We start from the raw sequence: 21251 nt of genomic DNA, 5'->3' as shown, positions 1-21251 counted from the left end.
CAGTGGTGATGCCGTAGTTCTTGCATTGACAAAATTTGCCCATCTGCCAGAGATGATTATTGTTCATCCAGTTCAAAGCAGATGCCACGTCGAACCGTCACCGTCCCGATGGTGACAATTTTAAGAAATATTAAAAATGCCTTGAAGCTGTAAAGGGAGTTATCAATGTAACAGGATCAACAGAACAACGTGTTGGTTTGTAAGGAAAGCATTTATTAAGCTAACGTTCCAACCTCAAAACACAATCCAGTTGCAGTGGAAACATGTAACACATGGATTCATACAGATTCAACAAAGCTGTCTCAAATATGTTTCATTTTTCATCAACATCTCTAAAACTCGCTGCCTGTCATAAGAGCTGATCTACAGTCTGCGTGGGGCTGGAGCTGCTCCCAGTGGCGTCGAGTCATCATGCAGTTTAGAACAGACTGATGAAATGCCACACATGCATGTTTTTGTTTTAAATGAACGGACATCATGCGCTCTGCTGTTTGACTCCAGTCCAGAGTCTTGATCTCAGCTGATTTGAGCAGTAAAAACCCGAGTTTCTTCTAAAAAGTGGGACGAGAATCGACAAGAGCGACGTTTACAACGGCCGGATCGAACAGGTGACGAGAAGAAATGGATGATCTGAGGCACTCTAGATTACAGAACGTGATGAGATCAGCCACATCTGTCCAGCTTTTACAGACAAGATAGAAAAAAAACTAAGTGCAGAGTCAGCATTTCCACAGGGTTTCATCTGTGCAGGAAACAGCAGCTCTGTGTCCACCGTGCAAGAACATTATGAGCTACTTCATTTACATTCTTCAACGTAAGCAGCACTAAGTAGTGCTTGTAGTGCCACACAGGCCCCGCCCCCTCCCTGTACATAAAGACCCCTCCCTTCCCCCCACAGAGGCACTGAAGAACAATCGACAAGCTCACTGATGTGCAGCAGGCTTCACAGGGAGGCGCTTCCTTTGTAACAACATTCAGTTCAAATGTTTCTAAATTGTGACATGAAACATGCCGAGGAAATGATCTGCATAGGTTCGCCTCCAAGCGCTGCCTTGTTTCAGTTAAAGGGCGACAGAAGAGCAGCCTGCTGGGAAATAAAACTCCTCCACTGATGCACCAATCAGTTTCCAGTTGATTAGGATTGTTTTTTAAGTGCATCAAAACTTTCAGTCTAAACATGAATCCTTTTCAGCTCAATAAAAATTAGAGACAAATATTTTGATTCCTTCATGTTTTGCATACATGCATAACTAATATCACTATGAAAAAACCTCCAACACCTCCCCACCCTTGTTTTTGTCACAATATTTAGAAAAGAATAAGATGAATCAGCAGGTCAGACCAAAAACTGGTGAGTCAGGAAAAGCCTGATGGGTGCATCTCTCTTCTTTTCTGTTGGTACAGTGCTGCACATCACTATTTGCTTAAAAAGAAAAAGATTATTTTTGGTATCATTTAATCAGTGTTTTTTATTTTTATTTGTGCTTTAAATTTGCCTGATTTAACTCTGGCTTTAAAGGATCTGTTTGCCATTTTTGCTTACTGCTAACCTGACAAACATGGGAAGAGGGAAACCGTCTTGAACTAACGTAATATTTTTTTAAAAACAGAAACTATTTTATTCTCAAGGTTTGTCATTAGAAGACGAAACAAACGGGCGTCTTTAGCTTTTGCATAAGGAAGTGTGAGCTTCCTTTAAAGCAGTGAAATATTTCAAGCGATATTCTGAGTGAACATTAATTCCTCCCTCATGTTTGGAAAGCTAGATGAAATGTGCGCTCTGCCCCTCGCTGCTGCCATGGTGGGCTTGGTGGTTGAACTGGGGGGCCGGCGCTTTTGTCAGGTTTCAGAACAGTAAACTGAAGTGAAACTATAAGAGTGGGTCACGGGTCTGAATGGAAGCAGGGAACAGAACCAAACAGGAAATCGGAACCAAAAGGAGCTTTATGGAGCTGGGCCGAGCCGAGGCGCTTCACGGCTGCTTCTCTTCCTCAGGCGCCTCCACCTCCACCTCCGTGCTCTCCAGCAGGTTGACCTTCTCCTCCTCTGGCATCAGAGTGGCCGGGTTGATCTGGAAAATGTGCCTGCGAACGGATCAGCGAGCGCCGTTAGAAGAGAACACAAGATGTTCTCCAGGATCTCTGGCTAATAACCAGGCTAATAAGTGTTGTGTTTATTTTAGATTTATAGTAAAAAATTTTATATGAAGAATGTAATATACAATTAATTATTGACCGTGCAAACAATTTTCAGGCAGAGAATTTTGTTCAGATAAAGATGTTTGTACAAAGTTAAATCTGTTTTGTATGCATTAAATATTCAGACAATAACATTATGCCATAACTATATGGAGGACCAAAACCGACATAAGAAATAAAAGCATAAATATATTTTTAGTTTTTTCTTTTCCTTACACGAGTTTCCGTCAAGTAATGTATATATTTTCTTTTTTATTTCCCCTAAACATGCATTTTTGTCAAGAACAATAGACATTTTGCTTTGTCTTTTGTTGCTTCTCTCTTTTCTGCTCACTGTTTTTCTGCTGCATCATTATGTCAATGAGGAGAGCTGCCTTCTATGTCTACTATTGGCCAATAGACCTTTGGAACCAACGTCACTACGTCAGACGTTGCAGGGCGTTTAGGTGCAGTCACTCGGTGCCATCTTTGCAGGCCACAGAGCAAAACAAACTTTATCCCGGTGGTTTTATTGTGTTACCGACTGCAGTGAAGTTAGTTTCGAGTTGGATATTGGATTTTCCAATATCCGCCTAGTAAGCAGCGTTTAGCTCAAAGTTGATCCGATTTATGAACACTAATTTCAGCCAGCCGTTCTCTAGCTCCCTCCTCAAGCACTCAGAGGTTCACATGATAGACATGTAAGCGAAAATGCTCAACAGCAACAGGCTTTATATAGTCATGCAAATATTGACATGGTGAATTATACAGAATTATAAGAAGAAAAAAGAAGACATCATCCCAGACTTCTTTATCAGCAGCGGAGCAGAGAGGTGGTCCGATAAGTTGAATCTGGCTTTTTTTCTCTTTTTTTTCGATCAACTGCAAGGAAAGGATGATCGGGTGTGTGCTCATTTTCAATTGCTGCACAAATTATTACACCAATCACAACTGTGCTTTTGGAACATAATAAATATTCAAAGCTTATTGAATGGATCCCTGATTACAGCTAAAGCCAGCGCAGCCTCCTGCTGCTCCTCTGCCTGCAGTAGGATGCTGTGAACCAACATGTGACTGCCATTCTCTGTCCCGCACTGAGAGGTGAGTTAAGGCTTCCCAGATGGAGAAGAAACAGAGCTAGGCATCCAAATAGTTCATCAAACTTGCTAGTTCTCATTAGGATTGTGTGAAATAAAGGAATTTGTCACAAGAGAATTTTAGGTAATCAGTACGCTTGAGCAGACAGTATGCGCAGTTCATGGAATGCACACAGTAAGCCTGACTATGTGGGGGCCTTTAGTCAACATGGTCTGGGAGACTCACTTGTGTTCGCAGGCTGGGAAGAACAAGTCCAGAATCTTGACGATGAACGCCGATCCAGCTACACCGATCACAACCACCCACATGACCAGGAAGAAGAGGGGCAGCGACTCGTAGCAGAAGCGGCGCAGGCGCTCCCTGGCGTGCTCCACCCACTCACACATAGCCTGAGGAGAGGATGGACAGAACAGAGGTCAGGGTGGAGGTCTCCAGATTTACAGTGAGATGGTTAAACACAGACTCTTCTCCTGCAGTTCTGCTCTTCCAGTCTCAGTCTGCTCACTCTGTTTGTGTCACCAATCAGAGCGTTCAGTGAGACTGATGTGAGTGAATATATCTAAGTGAACTAACAATAATTTGTCATGCTTCAGTTTCAATCTTACACACACTGGTCATTTACATGTCAACGAGATTTAAAACAAAGTGAAAACTGGAGCTGCACCAGTCCAAACCGTTAGCTTAGAGCTCAGAGCTTTTTTTAATAGATGCTAACAACATGGCAGAGTCACAAAGCCAGACAGTGAAAGTCTCACTTAATGGACTTTGACTGACCTCCAGCCTGGACTCCTCTCAGTCCTTAGCAGTTCCAGGGTCACTTACTGAATATGATGAGGTCACTTCCTTGGACGGGCTGCCCATCTGATTCTGACCCGACGGGCTCGGTTCCAGGTCCTCAAACTCATCCCCGTAGGTGACGTCGGACAGCAGGTCGGGGTCCATCCGCAGCGGCGTTTCCGGAAGCTTCCCAGGAGCCGCCACCTCCTCCTGCGTGGTGTCAGAGTGTCGTTCTGTGTGGGGGTACTGGCTGGTGGTCTGGGACAGCAGCTGCTCCTCGTCTGAGGTCAGGGTCACACACAACGAGACACAGCATGAAAACAGGAGGAGTCAGGAGCTGCGTTTCCATTAATCATAGGATGGAGCAAACTGAAATTATGAAATTAAATTCACTTAATGGAAACACGGCAATTAAAAAAAAACTCATAGGTTTTTATTAAACAGTTCTTTGCTATGATGAGGTGGTTTCTCAGCCATATGAAAATAGATGTATTTTGTAAAACTACAGTGAAAAAACTGTTTATGAATCGCATGAGTCACAAGATCAGCAGCTGGCTGTTACTACAGGTGAAAACAACAAAGTAGAAGGCGACAGGAAGTAGTAGGAGGAGGATGTTTTGTTTTGTTGTTTTCTGTTTTCAGGCAATGTGCAGCCGGCTCCACCATGAGCTCTCACAGCATCACAGTTCATAAGAAGTTGTGTGTCATTTGAACATAACTCACCTGTAAAATCAACCAAAGCGCAGCACACACAGCCAAAACCTGAATAAGACGTCTCCTCTGATTGGCTGATAGATGAACACCATGGCTGAATTATGAATATATTTCATGTAACTATTTACATCTGTCGCTGCTGTGATTTTTAATGACTTATCACATCAACAACCTTATTCACATGTGATTTTAATTTCATTTCTTATTTAGTGGAAACACCACAGTTGCAAATTTGTGTTTTTTCAACAATAGCAGAATAGACAAAGATTTATGGACATTTGGAAACGCGGCTATGGTTAGAAGACAAACCTCTTCTAAAGTTGGGAGGATCCGTGACGACCACGTCGTTCTCTCTGGGGATCCTGAAGATCTCGCTGTGTCCGATGGGGTAGATGTTGGTGAACTCGGCCAGCTTCTGGAACTCTGGGCTCAGCAGGATTTTCACCTCACACATGTCAGGTTGGTGGACCTGAACGGCACAAAGGAAAGGTCAGAGGTCACAGTCAGATGGAGCGGAGCCTGACCAGAGGAAATCGCCTCAGCCTCATATGGGAGCCAATCAGCTGGCTCCACCCAGCAGAGATGAGGTAGAAGGAAGAGTTTACCTCTTTTCCATCCAACTCAATCACTTCACTGAACACCTGCAGAGCCACCACCTCGTCCGAGTCGCTGTACAGCCGGTTCTGGCTCACCATCACCCGGGTAACGGCCGACACCAGGTCCCCAGAGTCAAACTCACTAGTCCCATTACTGCTGTCCACTGGAAGACACCAAGCAGGCATCAATACAGCTAGTTACCTGGTTGACATAATAACAGTGTTATTATGTCAAGTAGCTGAATGTAAAAAAGGTTAGTGAACATCTGTCTTCTAAAGGAGTAAATGAGGCAAACCGATGTGTTTTGTTTGGTTTTATGAATACTTCTGTAAATAAATATTTCCTGGAGGATTTTACTGTTTGTAGATTTCCAAAGATGCACAAGGGAGTCTGCTTTCTAAAGTTCTACCGCTGTTTTATTACAATTTTATTTTAATGAAAATATTTTAGCAAGATTAATATTCAACACATGCAGAAAGCAGGAATAGGTATCTTGTTATTAACAGCTCACAAATAGAAAGTCGATTAGTTTGAAATCTGCACCAGCATGTCGGAGTTTCAGATACAAACCTGCAATCACCAAAAACAACTACAGTGAAGACAGCAGCGTGTGGAAGGGCCTTCACTGGTTCATTCCTTTGACATTAAAACATTTTTTTTTTTACATTTTGTGGTCAAACAAGTCAAATTTTGTTGGTCATGTTTGATTTGTGGAAGCAATAAACGATCCAACAGGGATGAATACCTGAACTGTTTCTGTTTATATGATGGTAGAGGAGATGCTAAAGTTCATAGAGGGGTAGCAACATCTGAAAAAAATACGATTTCCAAAGAGATATTAGCTGGAAAAAATAAATAAATAAACATGGCCCATTAGAAAGCCTGGAGAACCAGTTCTAAAGATTACAGGAAGGAAAAACTAACAGGCGGATCATTTAGCTTTAGCTCTGTAAGCTCAAAGGAGAAGAGAAGGAAACTCACAGAGAAGAGCCTGGCAGTTGAACCTAGTGACACCTGAAAGCTCCACCGGGATCTCATTGACCAGCACCTGCTCTTCACCCACTGATATGTTTAAATTTATCTGGAAAAAACAAAACAGAACAAAACAAAAAAAACAAAAAAACAGAGAAGTGACTCATGAGCCCCCTTCCTGATTTCCCAGAAACAGAGGAATCTTAGGAATTATTCCCGCCGTGGCCATAAATTTACCTGTAAGCTATTGGACTGCTGCAGCTCGTTGTCTGTCAGTGTCCCTGCTGTCACGTTAATCAGGATATTTTCCTGCGATAAAAACAACTCGGTGAGAAATAAAAACAAAAAACACCCGAACGCCTCACTGCTACATTATAGTGGAAAGGCTAACAACGAGGCTAACACCGCACAAAACACCTCTTTTTTTCTTACCGTGTTTAGCTGCTTTGTCGTCGACTCGGCGACAAACAGAAGAACAATAAAACAAACTGTGGGACTCGCCATATCCGCTTTTAGTTCTCTTCCATCAAAAAGAAGAATCGGGAAAAACCGTTGCGCACACCTACGAACTGCGCAGGCGTACGGAATGTTCTGCTGTTTTTCTCGCGAGAAGTGAAAACGTCAGTATGGCGGTGCTCCTTGAAACAACGCTGGGGGATATTGTAATTGATTTGTTCACCGAGGAAAGACCTAAAAGTAAGGCTATATATTACAATAACCCAGAACTATTTGTAAGCATATTAGCTCGTTCATAACTGAACGAGACACAAGAGAGCTTATGAACAGAATATGGCGGTGTTAGCTTCGGTGGTTAGCTAGTCTGTTGTATGTTTCATTCAGCTTTTGTTTGTTCCAGAATTACTCTAATTGGAGTAGAGTGTTACAACTGCACAGCAGTTGTAATAAGTTACGTCATATCTTACTTCCAAACACATTATTTCTAATGTTGCCAGAGGTGCATCTAAACATTTGTGCTCTCTTTCAGCCTCCCTAAATTTCCTGAAATTATGCAAAATAAAATACTACAACTACTGCCTCATCCACAATGTGCAGGTAATGCTAAGCTGTCTTATTTCAAACTGTCTCCGCTGTCAATCTGTTCTTTTTTGCTAACTCTATGCTGTTTCAGCGAGCCTCCACAGGAGGGCGCCAAAGGCCAAGCTTACAGTCAGAGCTATCATTGACGTTCGCACAGCTGTGGAAGGATGTTAATGTTTAATTATTTTATCAAATGTAATATAGCAGATTAACCCAAGTAAAACAGACATCACATACATTTTTCATTCCAATTTCATCTAAAAGCTGAACATTCTGGCTACTCCAAATCTTACATGGTAATTACACTTTTTCGTGTCAAAGTCATACACTTCTCTGTTTCCTACAGAAGAGGATTAGGGCCACTGGAAAAAAGAAAAAAAATTGACTTTAATCTTAGAATTCTGAGAAAAAAAAGTCAGAATTCTGACTTTAATTGTAGAATTCTGAGATTAAAATCAGAATTAAAAAAAAAAAATTTCCAGTGGCCCTAATCCTCTTCCGTAGTTTCCAAATTCCTTAGTCTGTCTAAAATTCTATCTACTGGACTGAGATTGCTACATTAGTACTATAGCTTTGCGTAACATTTGGAGCTTGTACTAAAAACAAATCCCATGAAAATCAGAAATATTTGAAGTGTGACTCTGCATTCAGATTTGCTGGTAAACTGTGTGATATGTTGGTGTTTTTCTCAGAGGGACTTCATTGTGCAGACTGGAGATCCTACTGGAACTGGCCGTGGAGGAGAATCTGTCTTCTGGTCAGTCAGTAAAACGGTTTCAGATGTTTGGGAATCAGGCGGCGCACACTGAAAACCTGTCTGTGTTCCGGATCTGCAGCAAGCTCTATGGAGACCAGGCGCGCTTCTTTGACGCGGAGAAAGTGCCGCGCATCAAGCACAGGAAGACGGGGACGGTTTCCATGGTGAACAACGGAAATGACCAGCACGGCTCTCAGGTGAATGAGAAGAGAGCTTTTAGAAACCTGCCATATCCTTCTTTTTTTAGGGCAGGAATATAAAAAAACGTCAGATGTGCAACTGGAACAATTAGTTTCTTCTTAGTTCCTCATCACAACCGGGGAGAACCTGGACTACCTGGATGGAGTCCACACCGTGTTCGGAGAAGTCACAGAAGGGCTGGACGTCCTGACCAAGATCAATGAGGCTTTTGTTGATAAGGATTTTGTCCCGTTTCAGGACATCAGGTGAGCTGGAACCAAGAGGCCATGTCACACTTACGTCTACTGGGCTTCCTTAGATAAGAGCTTTTTAAATGACTTTTAAAAATTCATTTAGCTTACTGTACTGTTTGATAACTGAGATCCCGAAACTCCCGAAACCTGGGAGTAGTGATGGACTCTGACCTGAACCTTCAGAGTCACATTAAGACAGTCACAAAGTCAGTCTTCCATCACCTGAAGAACATCTCCAGGATTAGAGGACTAATGTCTCAGCACGATCTAGAGAAACTCATCCATGTGTTTATCTTTAGCCACATTGATTACTGCAACAGCGTCTTTACAGGTCTGACTAATAAATCAATCAAACAGCTGCAGCTGATCCAGAACGCTGCTGCTCGCGTTCTCACTAAAACCAGGAAGATAGAGACATAACACCAGTTTTAAAGTCCCTACACTGGCTCCCTGTAGCTCAAAGAATAGACTTTAAAATACTGTTGTTAGTTTATAAATCACTGAATGGTTCAGCACCACAATACATTAAAGATCTGTTATTGCTGTACCAACCGTCTAGACCCCTCAGATCTTCTGGTTCTGCTCTGCATCCCCAGAACCAGAACCAAATGAGGAGAAGCAGCATTCAGTTTCTATGCACCACAAATTTGGAACAAACTTCCAGAAAACTGTAAAACAGCTGAAACACTGAGTGCCTTTAAATATCAACTTAAAACCCACCTGTTTAGAGTTGCTTATGGCTAAATTAGGGTTAGAGTGCGGGTTTTTGATATCTTCGATGTTTTTAATGTTTTTATCTTTACTTTTTATCTATTTATGTAAAAGTGGTGAGTGATTGAGGGTCATTGCGCGCACAGAAAAACCCTGTAAATTCTAGACTCTAACAGGTAAAAATAGTGCACAAAAATCCGTGTAGGACAGCAAAGTCCTAGCGCAAAAATTCGCATGTCAGGTGGACGGAGCCTAGTACTGTAGGGTTGGAGACCTTGTCCTGTCAGGTGACAGGACAATTTATTAGTTCCATCAGCTGATTTCTAACCCTTATAACCTGGTATAATGTTTTTCTTACTTTATTATCCTGATTTGTTTTATTTTTATGGTTTGATCATGAGACGTTGCTGTTGTATTACGGCAGGATAAACCACACTGTGGTGCTGGACGATCCGTTCGACGATCCTGCCGATCTGCCGATTCCCGATCGATCGCCTGAGCCCACCAAGGAGCAGCTGGATGTGAGAGCAGCCGCAGTCTTTCTCACCAGAGTGATGGGGCGGCTCAGGGACGCTCAGGCAGACGTAGATGCTTTCAGTAGCTTGTGTGAATCAGTGTTTGTATTTGCAGAGCGGCCGTATCGGAGCGGACGAAGTGATCGACGACACGGACGGGAAAGGAGCCGAGGAGCTGGAGGAGAGGCTGAAGGAGAAGGAAGCCAAGACTCAGGCCATCCTGCTGGAGATGGTGAGACACACGTCTGCTCTCAGTCCTCTGGCTGAGCTGGGGGACACACTGAAGACACACTGAGTGTCCCTGCAGGTTGGGGACCTCCCGGACGCAGACGTGAAGCCTCCTGAGAACGTTTTGTTTGTGTGCAAACTCAACCCAGTCACCACAGACGAGGACCTGGAGATCATCTTTTCACGCTTTGGCTCCATAAAAAGGTCAGGATTCTTATTTTTGTCAGATACGTCTTTATTTATTTTTTTAAAGATTTTTGCCTGAACATTTTGCAGTCATCGTCTGTTTTCTTTTGACTTTACCATAACACTTGTTTTTGTCTTTTTCTATGTAGTTGTGAGATCATCAGAGACTTTAAAACTGGAGATTCCCTCTGCTACGCTTTCATTGAGTTTGAGAAGGTGAGCAGCATCATCTCTATGCACCAATAAGGCCTTATTAATACTGGCCCTCTAACTCACTGCTAACATCCCCTTGATAGTTGACTATTTTTTTTCTTTGCATAAATGCAAATTGCATCCAGTTGCAGGATGTCTGTTTTGCCACCGGCTCACTTCTGTTGCCAAACTGTCAAAGCCAGCAGGATCTTCCAGTCATCCACTATATTTGTAGTTTTTTCAGTCCTAAATTAGCAATAAATGACATAATCACACGATAAATGAAAATGAGTGCGATAATTTTCATTCGCATGCTTGTTTTTGTAGTTTGCTTCATCTTTAGAGAGATGCTGTCCTTTAATATTATTGAAAGACCTGCATTTAGAAAATACTGCAAATATTTGACACATAATACAAAGTGGTCAGGTTGAACATTTCAGATTCACATTATTTTGGTAAATTAATAACATTACAAAAAGAAAACAAAAACAAAATACTACTTTACAAATGCATAATTTAGCAAAAAAGGAATAAAAAAGGTCCTAACTGGCTGTTTGTCTGTTTTTCCATTCTGAGCCTGATGATTAAATTAAAAAATAATTTATTGATCCCAAAGAGAAATTAAATGTTGTAACTTTTATCAATTCAGGTTCTTCAGAGTTATCATAGACAGTGATGGCTGTTATTTGAGGCACATTTTTGTTTTGTTGAGACTTCATAATGTTTTGTAATTTACTGTTTTAGTCATTTTATTTCGGACATTTAAAAATGCCACAGTGTTAAATCTTCTTTTGGAAATGAAAGTTTATTGATCTTTGAGAGACAGTGCTTGCAATATTATCCCCTTATCATTATATTTGTTTAAAATGGCCTCAAAAAGACAAAGTTATTGTTTATCACAATTATTTCTGGGACAATTTATAATAAGTAATCACCACTGGCCTAAACTTGTCAAGATGACAGAAAGACAGTAGTGAGGTGTGCAGTGGGTTAGCGGTGGATTGTGATGTGATTTATGGTAAGAATATGGATGGTGAAGGTGCATCCAAAGCTCAGCTCTGCTTTATAAAGTCAGACATGTTTAGATGCACTGTTGTAACAAACTCTGTCATGATGTTCGAATCACTCGACTTTCCTTTTAATTAGTTTTTCTTCATGTGCTTTTTGCATGTTCTGGTTCACTGGGAAACATAAGCTGATAACATCTTGTTTTTCCGTATATATACCCTCCAGTTTTTATAAGGGAAATAATAACAGGTGGAAAAACCCTGCAGGATGTGAAGTCTGGAAATCAGTCATAAACTCAGTTTGCTCTGTTTATGACATGTTGATTATGATCCCATCAGACTGTTGGAGTCATTATGACAGAGGAGGGAAAGTGAAGCAAATAAAAGAGGTCTGACATCCTGCCTGTCGCTGGTGTGCTTCAGAACTGCTGCAGTGTGGAAATAAGAGCTGATAGGTTGGAAACGTGAAACCTGTCCTACAACATTGATTAGGTCAGATAGGTAAGATAATAGGGAAGATCATATTTGCACAATTTGTTTTTCAGTGGTGAACCCTGTGAACTTTTTATCTGGGGAATAACGGAGCTGCAGGAATTTCACTGCAAACGACAAACGGAATCAAGGCTCTGAAGGAGCTTATTGCAATGCATTGTGCAACCAGTAGAGGATGCTATACTTTTAGGTAGATGTTGACTTTCACGCTTGGCCAGTGGCGTGTCGCACCGAACGGTTCTTGTAAAGAAGCCAGAAAAAGCTGACTCCTTGAAAATGAAAGATAAGAGAGGAGCCAGGGGTTTTCCACAGCACATTAAAACGGAGCAAAATGTTCCTGCTTCTACATGAAATCCATGTTTTTATTCCGGGTTCCTGAACTTGGCAGCTGGTATCATATTCCTCCCAATATGGGCAGCCAGTTAAAGCAGCTTTTGGCTTTCCTTTACCTTTTGTGTGAAGATATTTAAGAGCTTGCATATCATTTAATATCTGGAACATAGTCAGTGTACGTTCAGCAGGTGCATAAGGCGGGTAGTTTATGTGAGGTCTGCTGTTATTGGTCAAATTAGAGCTGAGTTTTTCATCACATTGTTCTTTTTTTTTTTTACATTGAACTTTACAATATTTAAACCTGTTTTCTTGACAGCAAGAAGACTGTGAAAAGGCTTACTTCAAAATGGACAACGTGCTGATTGATGACCGACGGATCCATGTGGACTTCAGCCAGTCGGTTGCAAAGATCAAATGGAAAGGGAAAGGTACTCATGCTGGTCCTGAGGCTGGACTTTTAATAACAATAGTAATAATAACACATTTTTCCACATAGCGCTTTTTTTAAGTACTCAAAGACGCCTCACAAGAGTGCAGCAATACAAAATCAAAGAATGTAATATAATAGAAAAACGTACTAAAAGGTTAGATAATATTTTCCACTCAGTTTGTGGGAGTGACAGCAGTGTTTCTCTGTTTTCGTTTTGTTTCTTTTACTTTAAAGGGACAGCTCAGTGTTTTTGAAATGAATTTCTTTGAAGTTTACAAGCAGTTGGTATCGTATCTGCAGTAGATTGCTCTGCATTTCTCATAAATCTAGACTAGCTGGTCCCAGAGGCTAAAGCTAACAGCTAGTCAGAAAGAAGCCAGTATCAAAGCAAACCTCTGCTGACCTAAAACAACACCAATTTACAGGGTAACTGACCCTCAGTGAAAACGTAACCCCACCACTGACAAGCTTAGAAAAGTTAGCTTGTAAATCTTGGTAAACTTCAAATGAGACGAAACTAACTTAGAAGTAATTTGTAACAAGATATAGTAGCTTGTTAGTTAGCTTGATTTGACAAAACAACAAGTTAACTACAACTTTTTAACTTGTTAACTAACAAGATAACAGTTAACAACAAACAACATGTTGTTAGCTAACAACCAACTAACAGCTTCTTGCATAGCAGCTTGTTTTGAGTCAATTTCTTAAGATACTTTTAAAAGAAGGTTAGTTCCCTTTTATGACTAGACATGTTTCCCATGTCTATGCATACATACACACACACACACACACGAAATTTTTGTCAAAATTTTGACAAAAATTTCAAAATTTGTGCAGAAACATAAAGATGGAACCCTACTTACCCTTTAAGGAACATGACTATAAATTGTGTGAATGCTATTTAAAGAATATCCAATCGAAACCATCATCAGGGTCACTTGGTCTGCTTACGCGCACACAGGTCCATGATTGTTTACACAGGAAGTGGAGGTAGGAGACGTGCACCTCCATAGATCTTCCTGTGTGAAGCACATGCTGAAGATCGGACATGTGAATGAGAAGCATTTCCAGTTAAGAAGGAAACAAAAAGTTAAGAAAAATAAGAATGGGGGGGAAAAATCCATGAAATACATACTAACTGTAAATGCTTTAGGTCAGGGGTGTCCAAAGTCGGTCCTCGAGGGTCAGCATCCTGCATGTTTTAGTTCTCTCCCTGGTGGTTGTAACAACCTCCTCATCAAGTCAATGTTCTGCTTAGGCCTTCTAATGAGCCATCATTTGATGCAAGTGTGGAAAACCAGGGAGAAAACTAAAACATGCAGGATGCCGGCCCTCGAGGACTGACTTTGGACACCCCTGCTTTAGGTACTCTGTTGTCAGTGTTTCACACAGAGTGTTCATTAGTGGTGCACAGGACACTCCTATGTCTGTGTCCTAGAGATGTAATCACAGGCTTCCCTGTTGATAAACAGCCAATAAACAATAAGGATAACTTCTGTATTCATAAATAGTGTTTCCATAAGCTGTGTGGCACCTTGGAGACTTTTTGTTTTAGTAGAAGTCTCCTCTAGGTCAGACTAGCCGTTACTAGTCTGGATTTATGCTAACATAAAGATAAACTCAGATAAGATTTTAGCTGTTTCTAAACCTTTAACAGAACTTCACGTATAAAAGTCTGCACTGCTCCTTTAAGTGAACAGCTGTGTGTGTGTGTGTCCTAGGTGGGAAATACACTAAAGATGACTTCAAGGCCTACGAGAAGGACTTGGAGAGCCGTTCTAAGCTGGCTCTGAAGGATCAAGTGAAGCCCAAACAAGAGTATCCTTCTGTGTTCACATGCCTGGGAATGTTTTATTTTCCTGTTGATATTCTTCTGATTCATGCCCGTCTCCATCCACTGCCTTTCTTTTTCTGAGATTTCCGTAACCTTCCAAACAGCTCCAAGTATGACCTGCTAATCGAGGATGAGGAGGCGGCGATGAGCCACCGGCACCCTGAGAAGAAACACAAGAAACACCATCATCATTCAGACGATGAGGACAGCAGGAAATCCAAAAAGCACAAGGTCAGTTCTTTAACCAGGAAGCTGTGAGCTCACAGGTCGTATTGTATCCTGTGAGTCTGGACGTGTTGCTGCCAGGCAGGTGCCCAGATTGGTGGTGTTTCTGTTTATTCCTGAACATCCAGACATCAGCAGTTAGACTAAATAATCAATTTCAACTTCGTAATGACCCAATCAATCTCCACCTCACTGGACTTGAGGTAGTTTACTCCGATGCAGCGGCGAGGACTCATTGTAGCTTTTTTACTCCATCCCTACAACATCTTCATCATTCTCTCTTCTGTTTTCCTTCAGCCTTTAGTGTGGGTGAGCCTAGTCAGTGCCTCTGATACTGATCATGTTATTTTCACAAACAGTTGTGAAATACAGAAAATGCTGACTGGAAATAACTTTTCCTCTAGCTTTGTTTGGCGCCCGCTCTAGTGGAGCACCCAGATAGATCAGACCTGTTCTTTCCACCACTGTTCAAATGATCAGCTGTCCTTCCTTCTGCAGGGTGAATGACAGCTATATGGACTTAGAATTCAATATTATTTTGTGGTACTACTGTGATAAGGATAAAAATGTTTTTTTTTTAAAAAAAAAAAAAGATAACTACTCCTTTTTTTCCCTGTAACTGCACAGTGTTCAAAACGCCCCAAACACAAATACTACTGTTGGAAAACATTCCCATCTGAAACAGGCGTCTTCAGGACACCTGTCTTATAGCTGTGTGATTTATGTCACTAAGCTGCACACAGTAACTGCTTTTAATCATATTTTCAAATTTATTGATAACATGGAGTTTTGTTTTTTATTCAACCTCATTAGTTGAAATTTACTGAGACAATGAATCAAAATGTTTATCTTCAGAACCCTAAAGCCTCATGTTGGTGGTCAGTCCGTCACAGAGGGTTGTTGCATTTGTATTCATAACAGAACATAAGACACTTTAGCATAAGGGAGCAGGTAGCATGGTGTGAGGAAAACAAGCGAATCTAAAATAAGAGAAGAGAAGTGTGTGTGTGAGGAGCTTCCTCTGCCTTCCCAGAGAGGAAGACGTTTGTGAAGATTCTACTTTAGGACTCTGAGTCTCCTTCCTGTTCTAAATGTTTTTCTTTAGGAGTCAGACCCACATCATCAGTCTGCCACTACCATGCTTCATTCTCCCATGTTTTTCTCCTGTCTGTCTCTCTGCTTCTGCTATGTTTGCTTTATTTCTCCATCTTGTGTGTGTGTGTGTTGTTTTTATTTATTTTTGGAATCATTTTAAGACCTGATAAGAAGCAGATACTGTTTATTATGAGCTGTTTTGTGTAGTTTGAGGTGGAGGATGTATTTTTTATTATTTAGCAGGGTTACATAATGATGTTAAATATCCCAGGATTTTATTGTTATACTGATTTTATTATCATGTAGATAAATGACCACATCATTTGTTTTAGCTGTTTTCGGGCTCCCAGGGACCCAGCGGTGCAGTCAGCAGAATGAGATGTCACATGCCAGTTTTATTTTTCAGCAGTCCAGATAGTTTTACGTGGAGCGACTGAGAATCACCAGCGTGTGGACTGTTCCTCCAGTCTGAACAGGCAGTTATGGAGTTATTGTTGACCTTTGACACTGAGAACTTCCTGGTCAGCACCATGTTGTGGTGAATGGCCACACAGACTGTTCTCCAGTCTGGTAGGAAGTGGCATTGCTGGAAATGTTTGTGTCATATCGCTTTGATCTGCAGGAATGCAGAAGATGTCTGACAGGAACGCTGATGGGTTTTTGGAATGAAGGCTGACGGACGAAGAAGCCGACCTCAGGCTCATTACCTGTCAGGAAAACCACCTCATGTTTGCCAGGAAAATTATCAGCAGGCAGATAATGCTAAAGTTCTCCTGTGGAATACTTCCTTGTTCATTTAATAACTTTCTTATCACTGTTCAGTTTGTTTCATTCCTCTTCCAAGAAGCCTGAGCGCTCTCTATTTCTTTCTCTCTCTCCTGTCAGCTCATCTTCTGGCTTTAAAACTAGAGATGCACCAATCTGATACTAATATCTGTATTAAATTGAACTAAAACTCTAGTTTTGGTGTCTGTGACAATGTTCCAGATCTATAATCTGTTCAGTCTAATTCTATATTTTAATTGTTTTATATTTTATTTAGAATTCTTATTCCACTTTCTCAACCATTTCAAACACGGTTTGTTGCAGTTTATTTTACATGTTTGACCAGAGGTAGTCGACCTGTTTCTGTTTCTTTACTATTTATTTTTCATTGACTGAATTTACTCACTGACTGACTAAATTCATGTTGTTTTGTTTTTACATGTTTGACCAAACTGGTGAAGCTGTTGGTGTATGTAAATGTGCTGTACTGAATTAGTAATTCAGTACATTTATTGTTAAAATAATCCCCAAACATTTTAAGACACTTCTGCTGTTTTTTTTTTTGTATCGGATCAGTATTGGCTGATACTAAACCTCAGATATCGGTATCGGCATCAGAAGTGAAAAAAGTGGACCAGTTCATTTCTAACTGGGCAGAAAAGTCTTTCCTATAAATTCAAACTTGATCAAAGGAGTAAATGTCCTCCTCGTTCCTTCTAACTGGACATTTGGACGTCAGTCCCAGTCTGTCTTCTCCCACTTCGGTTCTCACCGTCTTCACTGTCCTGCTCTTGTTTCCAGGACAACGAGGAGAGCAGACGCGACCGAAAGTCTGGGCGCCAGCGCTCGGGCTCTCGCTCACGCTCGCGTTCCAGAGACAGAGACAGAGAGCACAAACACAGCAAGTCCCGGCTCAAACACGGGAAGGAGAGCCGGGACAAAGGTCACAGAGAGCGCAGCCGCAGCCGCTCACCCAGGAAGTCCAAGGATAAAGACAGGAGCAGGTTCAGATGAGGGAACTGCCTGGTATTATTTTAACTCTGACCTTTGTTTAAAAATCGCCCAACTAAAAGTGAAAATGACATCAATTGTACAATTTCTAGATAAATAAACCAAACTAAACCAAAAGAAGTGCGTTGAAAGACTCACTATGATGTGGAAATTGTCTTATCAGTTCTACTTTTTTTTATTGTTATTTTGTAACCATGACAGACTTCCTCATCGCCATGTTGTTTACTTCTTCTGCATCTTCCTCTGGTGACTGACGCATTTAGAACAAAAGCTGCACAAGGTCCCACCTGCCGCTGACTGCTGGGGGGGTGGTGCATTTTAGAAATGTCTGTATGGAAAGTTGGTGGGCGGGTTCCCTCTGCCCCCACACTGCTGAGGGAAACCACTGGTGTCTCCCTCCACCCACCTGTCAGAGCTCATGCCTCTGTCTGCAGGGTCACGCTGAGTCTCAGAGCTGTGCTTCTTTATCTGGAAGTTTAACAAACTTCCAGTTACAAAGATTGAACTTTAGCAAATGAATCTGAACTCAGCTGAAAATTTACATTTTAAATTTGATGCCAAGGATAGTAAAATATTTTTCTAACCAGCACACTTACCACTTGTCCTTTTTAGTTCATAATCTTTCTAACTATTGATTGAGGTGATTAACCACTGATTTGTTTCCATTTTGTTGTGTAATTGTAAATAAGCTGAATTTGTCCCTTTTTTGATTGTAGTGCTGTGAAAACTCTTTCACACTTTAATCTTTCAGATTATCTAACAAAGGTTAACTTTAGTCTGGGAAAATAGAAAGAAATTTACTTACTGAAGATACAAAGTTATTCAAACCAAACCGGCCATTGTTGAAAACAGTAAATCATGACTAAGCAGTGATTCACCATATTGTTCGGTGAACTCGTTGCTCTCACCAGGTGTTTTCCTCCAGGCTTTTATTATTACACTGATAAAAGAACAATGTGGATAAATCACTGCTGCAGAGTTCCAGGCCAACAACCTTCAGCGTCTTAAAGATGTCCAACTGCTTTTATGTCCGGTTTCAGTCTGGGTTCCATGGTTACCACAGTACTGAGACTGCCCTCGTCAAAGTGTTCAGTGACATCCACATAAGCTGTGGAAGAACCACAGTGTTGGTTCTGTTGGACTTTAGTCCTTTCAGTAAAATGTCAACAGTACTGAATGCTGCGCTGAAGAGTTGGTCAGACTCTCTGGTCCAGTACTCAGCTGGTTATAATCTGTTATAAAGAACTGGATGACTGTCTGTCAATAGGTAGTAGACAGAGGTCACATGTGGGGTTCCCCAAGGTTCAATCCTGGGGCTCCTCCTAATTAATATCTACAGACTTCCACTGGCTCAGATTATAACAGGAAATAAGATTAGTTACCATAACTACACAGGTGAAACACAGCTCTAAATTACGATGTCACCTGGTGACTGAACCCATCCAATCACTGAACAGATGCTGTAACACTGATTTCATACACACTCTTACATGCATGTCTTGTAAAATAAACATTTTTCACCACATCTTACTACTGCTGCTGATGCGAGGAGCGGCCATATTGAAATGCAAAGTCAGCCTTACAAGTCCTAACTGAAGGTAGTCGGAGTTGCTTCCCATTTCAAAGTGGGAAATCGGACTTTGGACGGCGTCCCAGTTAATTTTTCTGGCTGGGAAGTCAGAATTTCCCAGTTCCAAGACAACTGGAAAGCAGGATTACTCTCAGATCTGAACCTCTACAGGCTGAGAACCTGAACAGGTGGAGAAACAGAAGCCAACAAACTGATCAAGGTAAGAATGGCTCTTCATCATCAGTCAGGGTTTAACCAGCAACTAGAATCCAGCTGGAGTCTTTAACTTTGTAAATGTTGACTGTTTACATAAATACGATTGACTAATAAAATCCTTTCAACTATATGAAATCTTTGTCTTTGCATCCTAAAAAGTAGAAGACTCCACATAACCCACACATATCATCCTTGAACATAGAAACTGTAAGAAAACAATTTAACCAGCAGAATTTGGGTCTTTATCCTTAAACTACCTCTTTTATCTGCCAGTTGCCAGAGTTGAACTTGCTTCTCCTGTTTGGTTTGCATCTTTCTCAGAAGTCACCACACAGTGTTTTCAGTTTCCCCAAAATAAGATCCAGTCCTGTAGGCGGAGAGGAGTAGTGGAAACAGATCTGCAGGGGAGAACCAAAATAAGCTGCACTGAGGGTTAACCTAGAAAAGCGAAAGGTTCTGGTACCGAGCAGAGTGGAAAAAAAAAAGGGTTGCACTGCTTTACACCCCCGGGTGGAACCACTGCCAGAGTCATCCCCGGCTGCCTGCAGCCTGCAGGCTGTCTGCACGGTTTATTTTTATGTCTGAAACTTCTGCGAAGATCCAAATACACACACACACACACAGAGATTGAGCCTCCTTGTACACGTAAAACAAGCAGGATCAGAATCTGAATATTCAGGACTGAATAAACCCTCAGTCACATTCATGTGTAAAGATTTGTCCTGACATCTTTCATCTTACTGCTGTATTTTTATGAGTAGGAATGGAAACAAAGCATTCCTGTTTCTGAGTGATAAATTGTCTCACACCTCAGTTAATCTAGATTCCTCATATAAGATTACATATGTTTAAGTTATTCATTAACCCACTGGAGGAAGATAAGATGTACTTTTCTTCCCCTGGAAATGATTTGGTTCTGTTGTGGAAAAACTTTATTTAAAACATCACTGAAACTCCCAGATACAATTTTTTAGCTTTGTTTTTGCCACTTGAAGATAGATAACAGACAAAATTAAATATTATTTTATATGAATGCAGATCAATTTTAGACTTTCCACAGATTGTCAGTTTGATTTAGATGTAGACTTTGACTAGGTCACTCTAACACATCAATATGCTTTATTCTAAATCATTTTATCATCTGCTCTTTTTTTCCATGCAGATTAAAAGCTCAGTTTCACTTGACACTAAAACAGAATATCTTGTTCCTTTCTTCACTTTAAAGGGGCACTATCATGTAGAATAAACTTTTTAAATTTTTTTACGTCATGTTGTAATGTTATTTCCTCATCAAGAACATACCTGGAGTGTTGCTTTGATTCTTTCACGCATGTTTGAAGAATCCCTTAATCTCCATGGCCATAATTCAATTCAACTGTGCAAAACGCTTGGGTGGATCTAGCTCCGCCTTCAAGACGCAGCTCCTCCTCAGAGCTGCAGTTTATGTTTACACCTCACAGAGAAACCCTCCCTGTCAGCTCTCCTACCCAGCTCCTTCAGACTAGCCAGCTGCAATTAGCAAACACCTGGTGGGCTCATAATAGGAGCTACTTCTCAGTGCAACACTGATATAAATATTGTTAAAGGATTAATAGAGGATCCATGTTGTGATGACTTTCAGAAGAGTTTCAGAAACTCAGTTTTTAAAGAGACATAGGCCCAATTTTAAGCTGTTAAATTACAAAGTCAATATTCTTTTAAGCCGGAGTTCATATATGTAGCATTTTCACAACAACTGAATATAACATAGTTACTTGATTGTATAAAATCAATTATGTGCCTGGAAAATACATAATTCTGCCCCTTTAAGCATCACCTCTTCTTGCTTTCTTTCAGCCGTCTGCTCGCTGCTCTTCTCCCTTTCAGGTTCAACGACT

The 21251-nt window shown here is 41.0% G+C and overlaps 2 protein-coding genes across 2 annotated transcripts; one reads left to right on the top strand and one right to left on the bottom strand.

Annotated features, from left to right (window-relative positions):
- Window positions 1–192: 192 nt before the first annotated feature.
- ginm1 (glycoprotein integral membrane 1) lies at window positions 193–6928 on the bottom strand. Its single transcript, XM_088001684.1, has 8 exons — window positions 6768–6928; window positions 6573–6644; window positions 6345–6444; window positions 5372–5526; window positions 5076–5235; window positions 4098–4333; window positions 3501–3664; window positions 193–2084 (listed from the first exon to the last, which is right to left on the bottom strand). The coding sequence occupies exons 1-8, from the start codon at window positions 6837–6839 to the stop codon at window positions 1973–1975; spliced, it is 1071 nt and encodes a 356-aa protein (XP_087857810.1). The 5' UTR covers window positions 6840–6928; the 3' UTR covers window positions 193–1972.
- On the top strand, window positions 6915–17708 carry ppil4 (peptidylprolyl isomerase (cyclophilin)-like 4). Its single transcript, XM_014968609.2, has 13 exons — window positions 6915–7031; window positions 7321–7388; window positions 8066–8130; window positions 8210–8327; window positions 8434–8576; window positions 9700–9796; window positions 9906–10022; window positions 10098–10222; window positions 10354–10420; window positions 12545–12656; window positions 14380–14476; window positions 14597–14723; window positions 17379–17708. Exons 1-13 carry the CDS (start codon window positions 6962–6964, stop codon window positions 17589–17591), a joined length of 1419 nt encoding a protein of 472 aa, XP_014824095.2. The 5' UTR covers window positions 6915–6961; the 3' UTR covers window positions 17592–17708.
- Window positions 17709–21251: the final 3543 nt, after the last annotated feature.

This window comes from Poecilia mexicana, unplaced genomic scaffold (genome assembly GCF_051168715.1).
Source record: "Poecilia mexicana isolate PSO_F unplaced genomic scaffold, ASM5116871v1 scaffold_21, whole genome shotgun sequence".
NCBI lineage: Eukaryota > Metazoa > Chordata > Actinopteri > Cyprinodontiformes > Poeciliidae > Poecilia > Poecilia mexicana.
Note: the sequence above shows the minus strand (reverse complement) of the source record. Positions and strands in the feature narration are given on the sequence as shown.

Coding starts and splice junctions, on each gene's coding strand:
- ginm1 (XM_088001684.1), bottom strand. CDS start 6,839: ATGGCGAGTCCCACAGTTTGTTTTATTGTTCTTCTGTTTGTCGCCGAG. Junction 6,445..6,572: donor AGCAGTCCAATAGCTTACAG/GTAAATTTATGG, acceptor TGTTTTTTCCAG/ATAAATTTAAACATATCAGT. Junction 5,236..5,371: donor TTGAGTTGGATGGAAAAGAG/GTAAACTCTTCC, acceptor TGTGCCGTTCAG/GTCCACCAACCTGACATGTG.
- ppil4 (XM_014968609.2), top strand. CDS start 6,962: ATGGCGGTGCTCCTTGAAACAACGCTGGGGGATATTGTAATTGATTTG. Junction 7,032..7,320: donor CACCGAGGAAAGACCTAAAA/GTAAGGCTATAT, acceptor GCTCTCTTTCAG/CCTCCCTAAATTTCCTGAAA. Junction 10,223..10,353: donor CGCTTTGGCTCCATAAAAAG/GTCAGGATTCTT, acceptor TTTTCTATGTAG/TTGTGAGATCATCAGAGACT.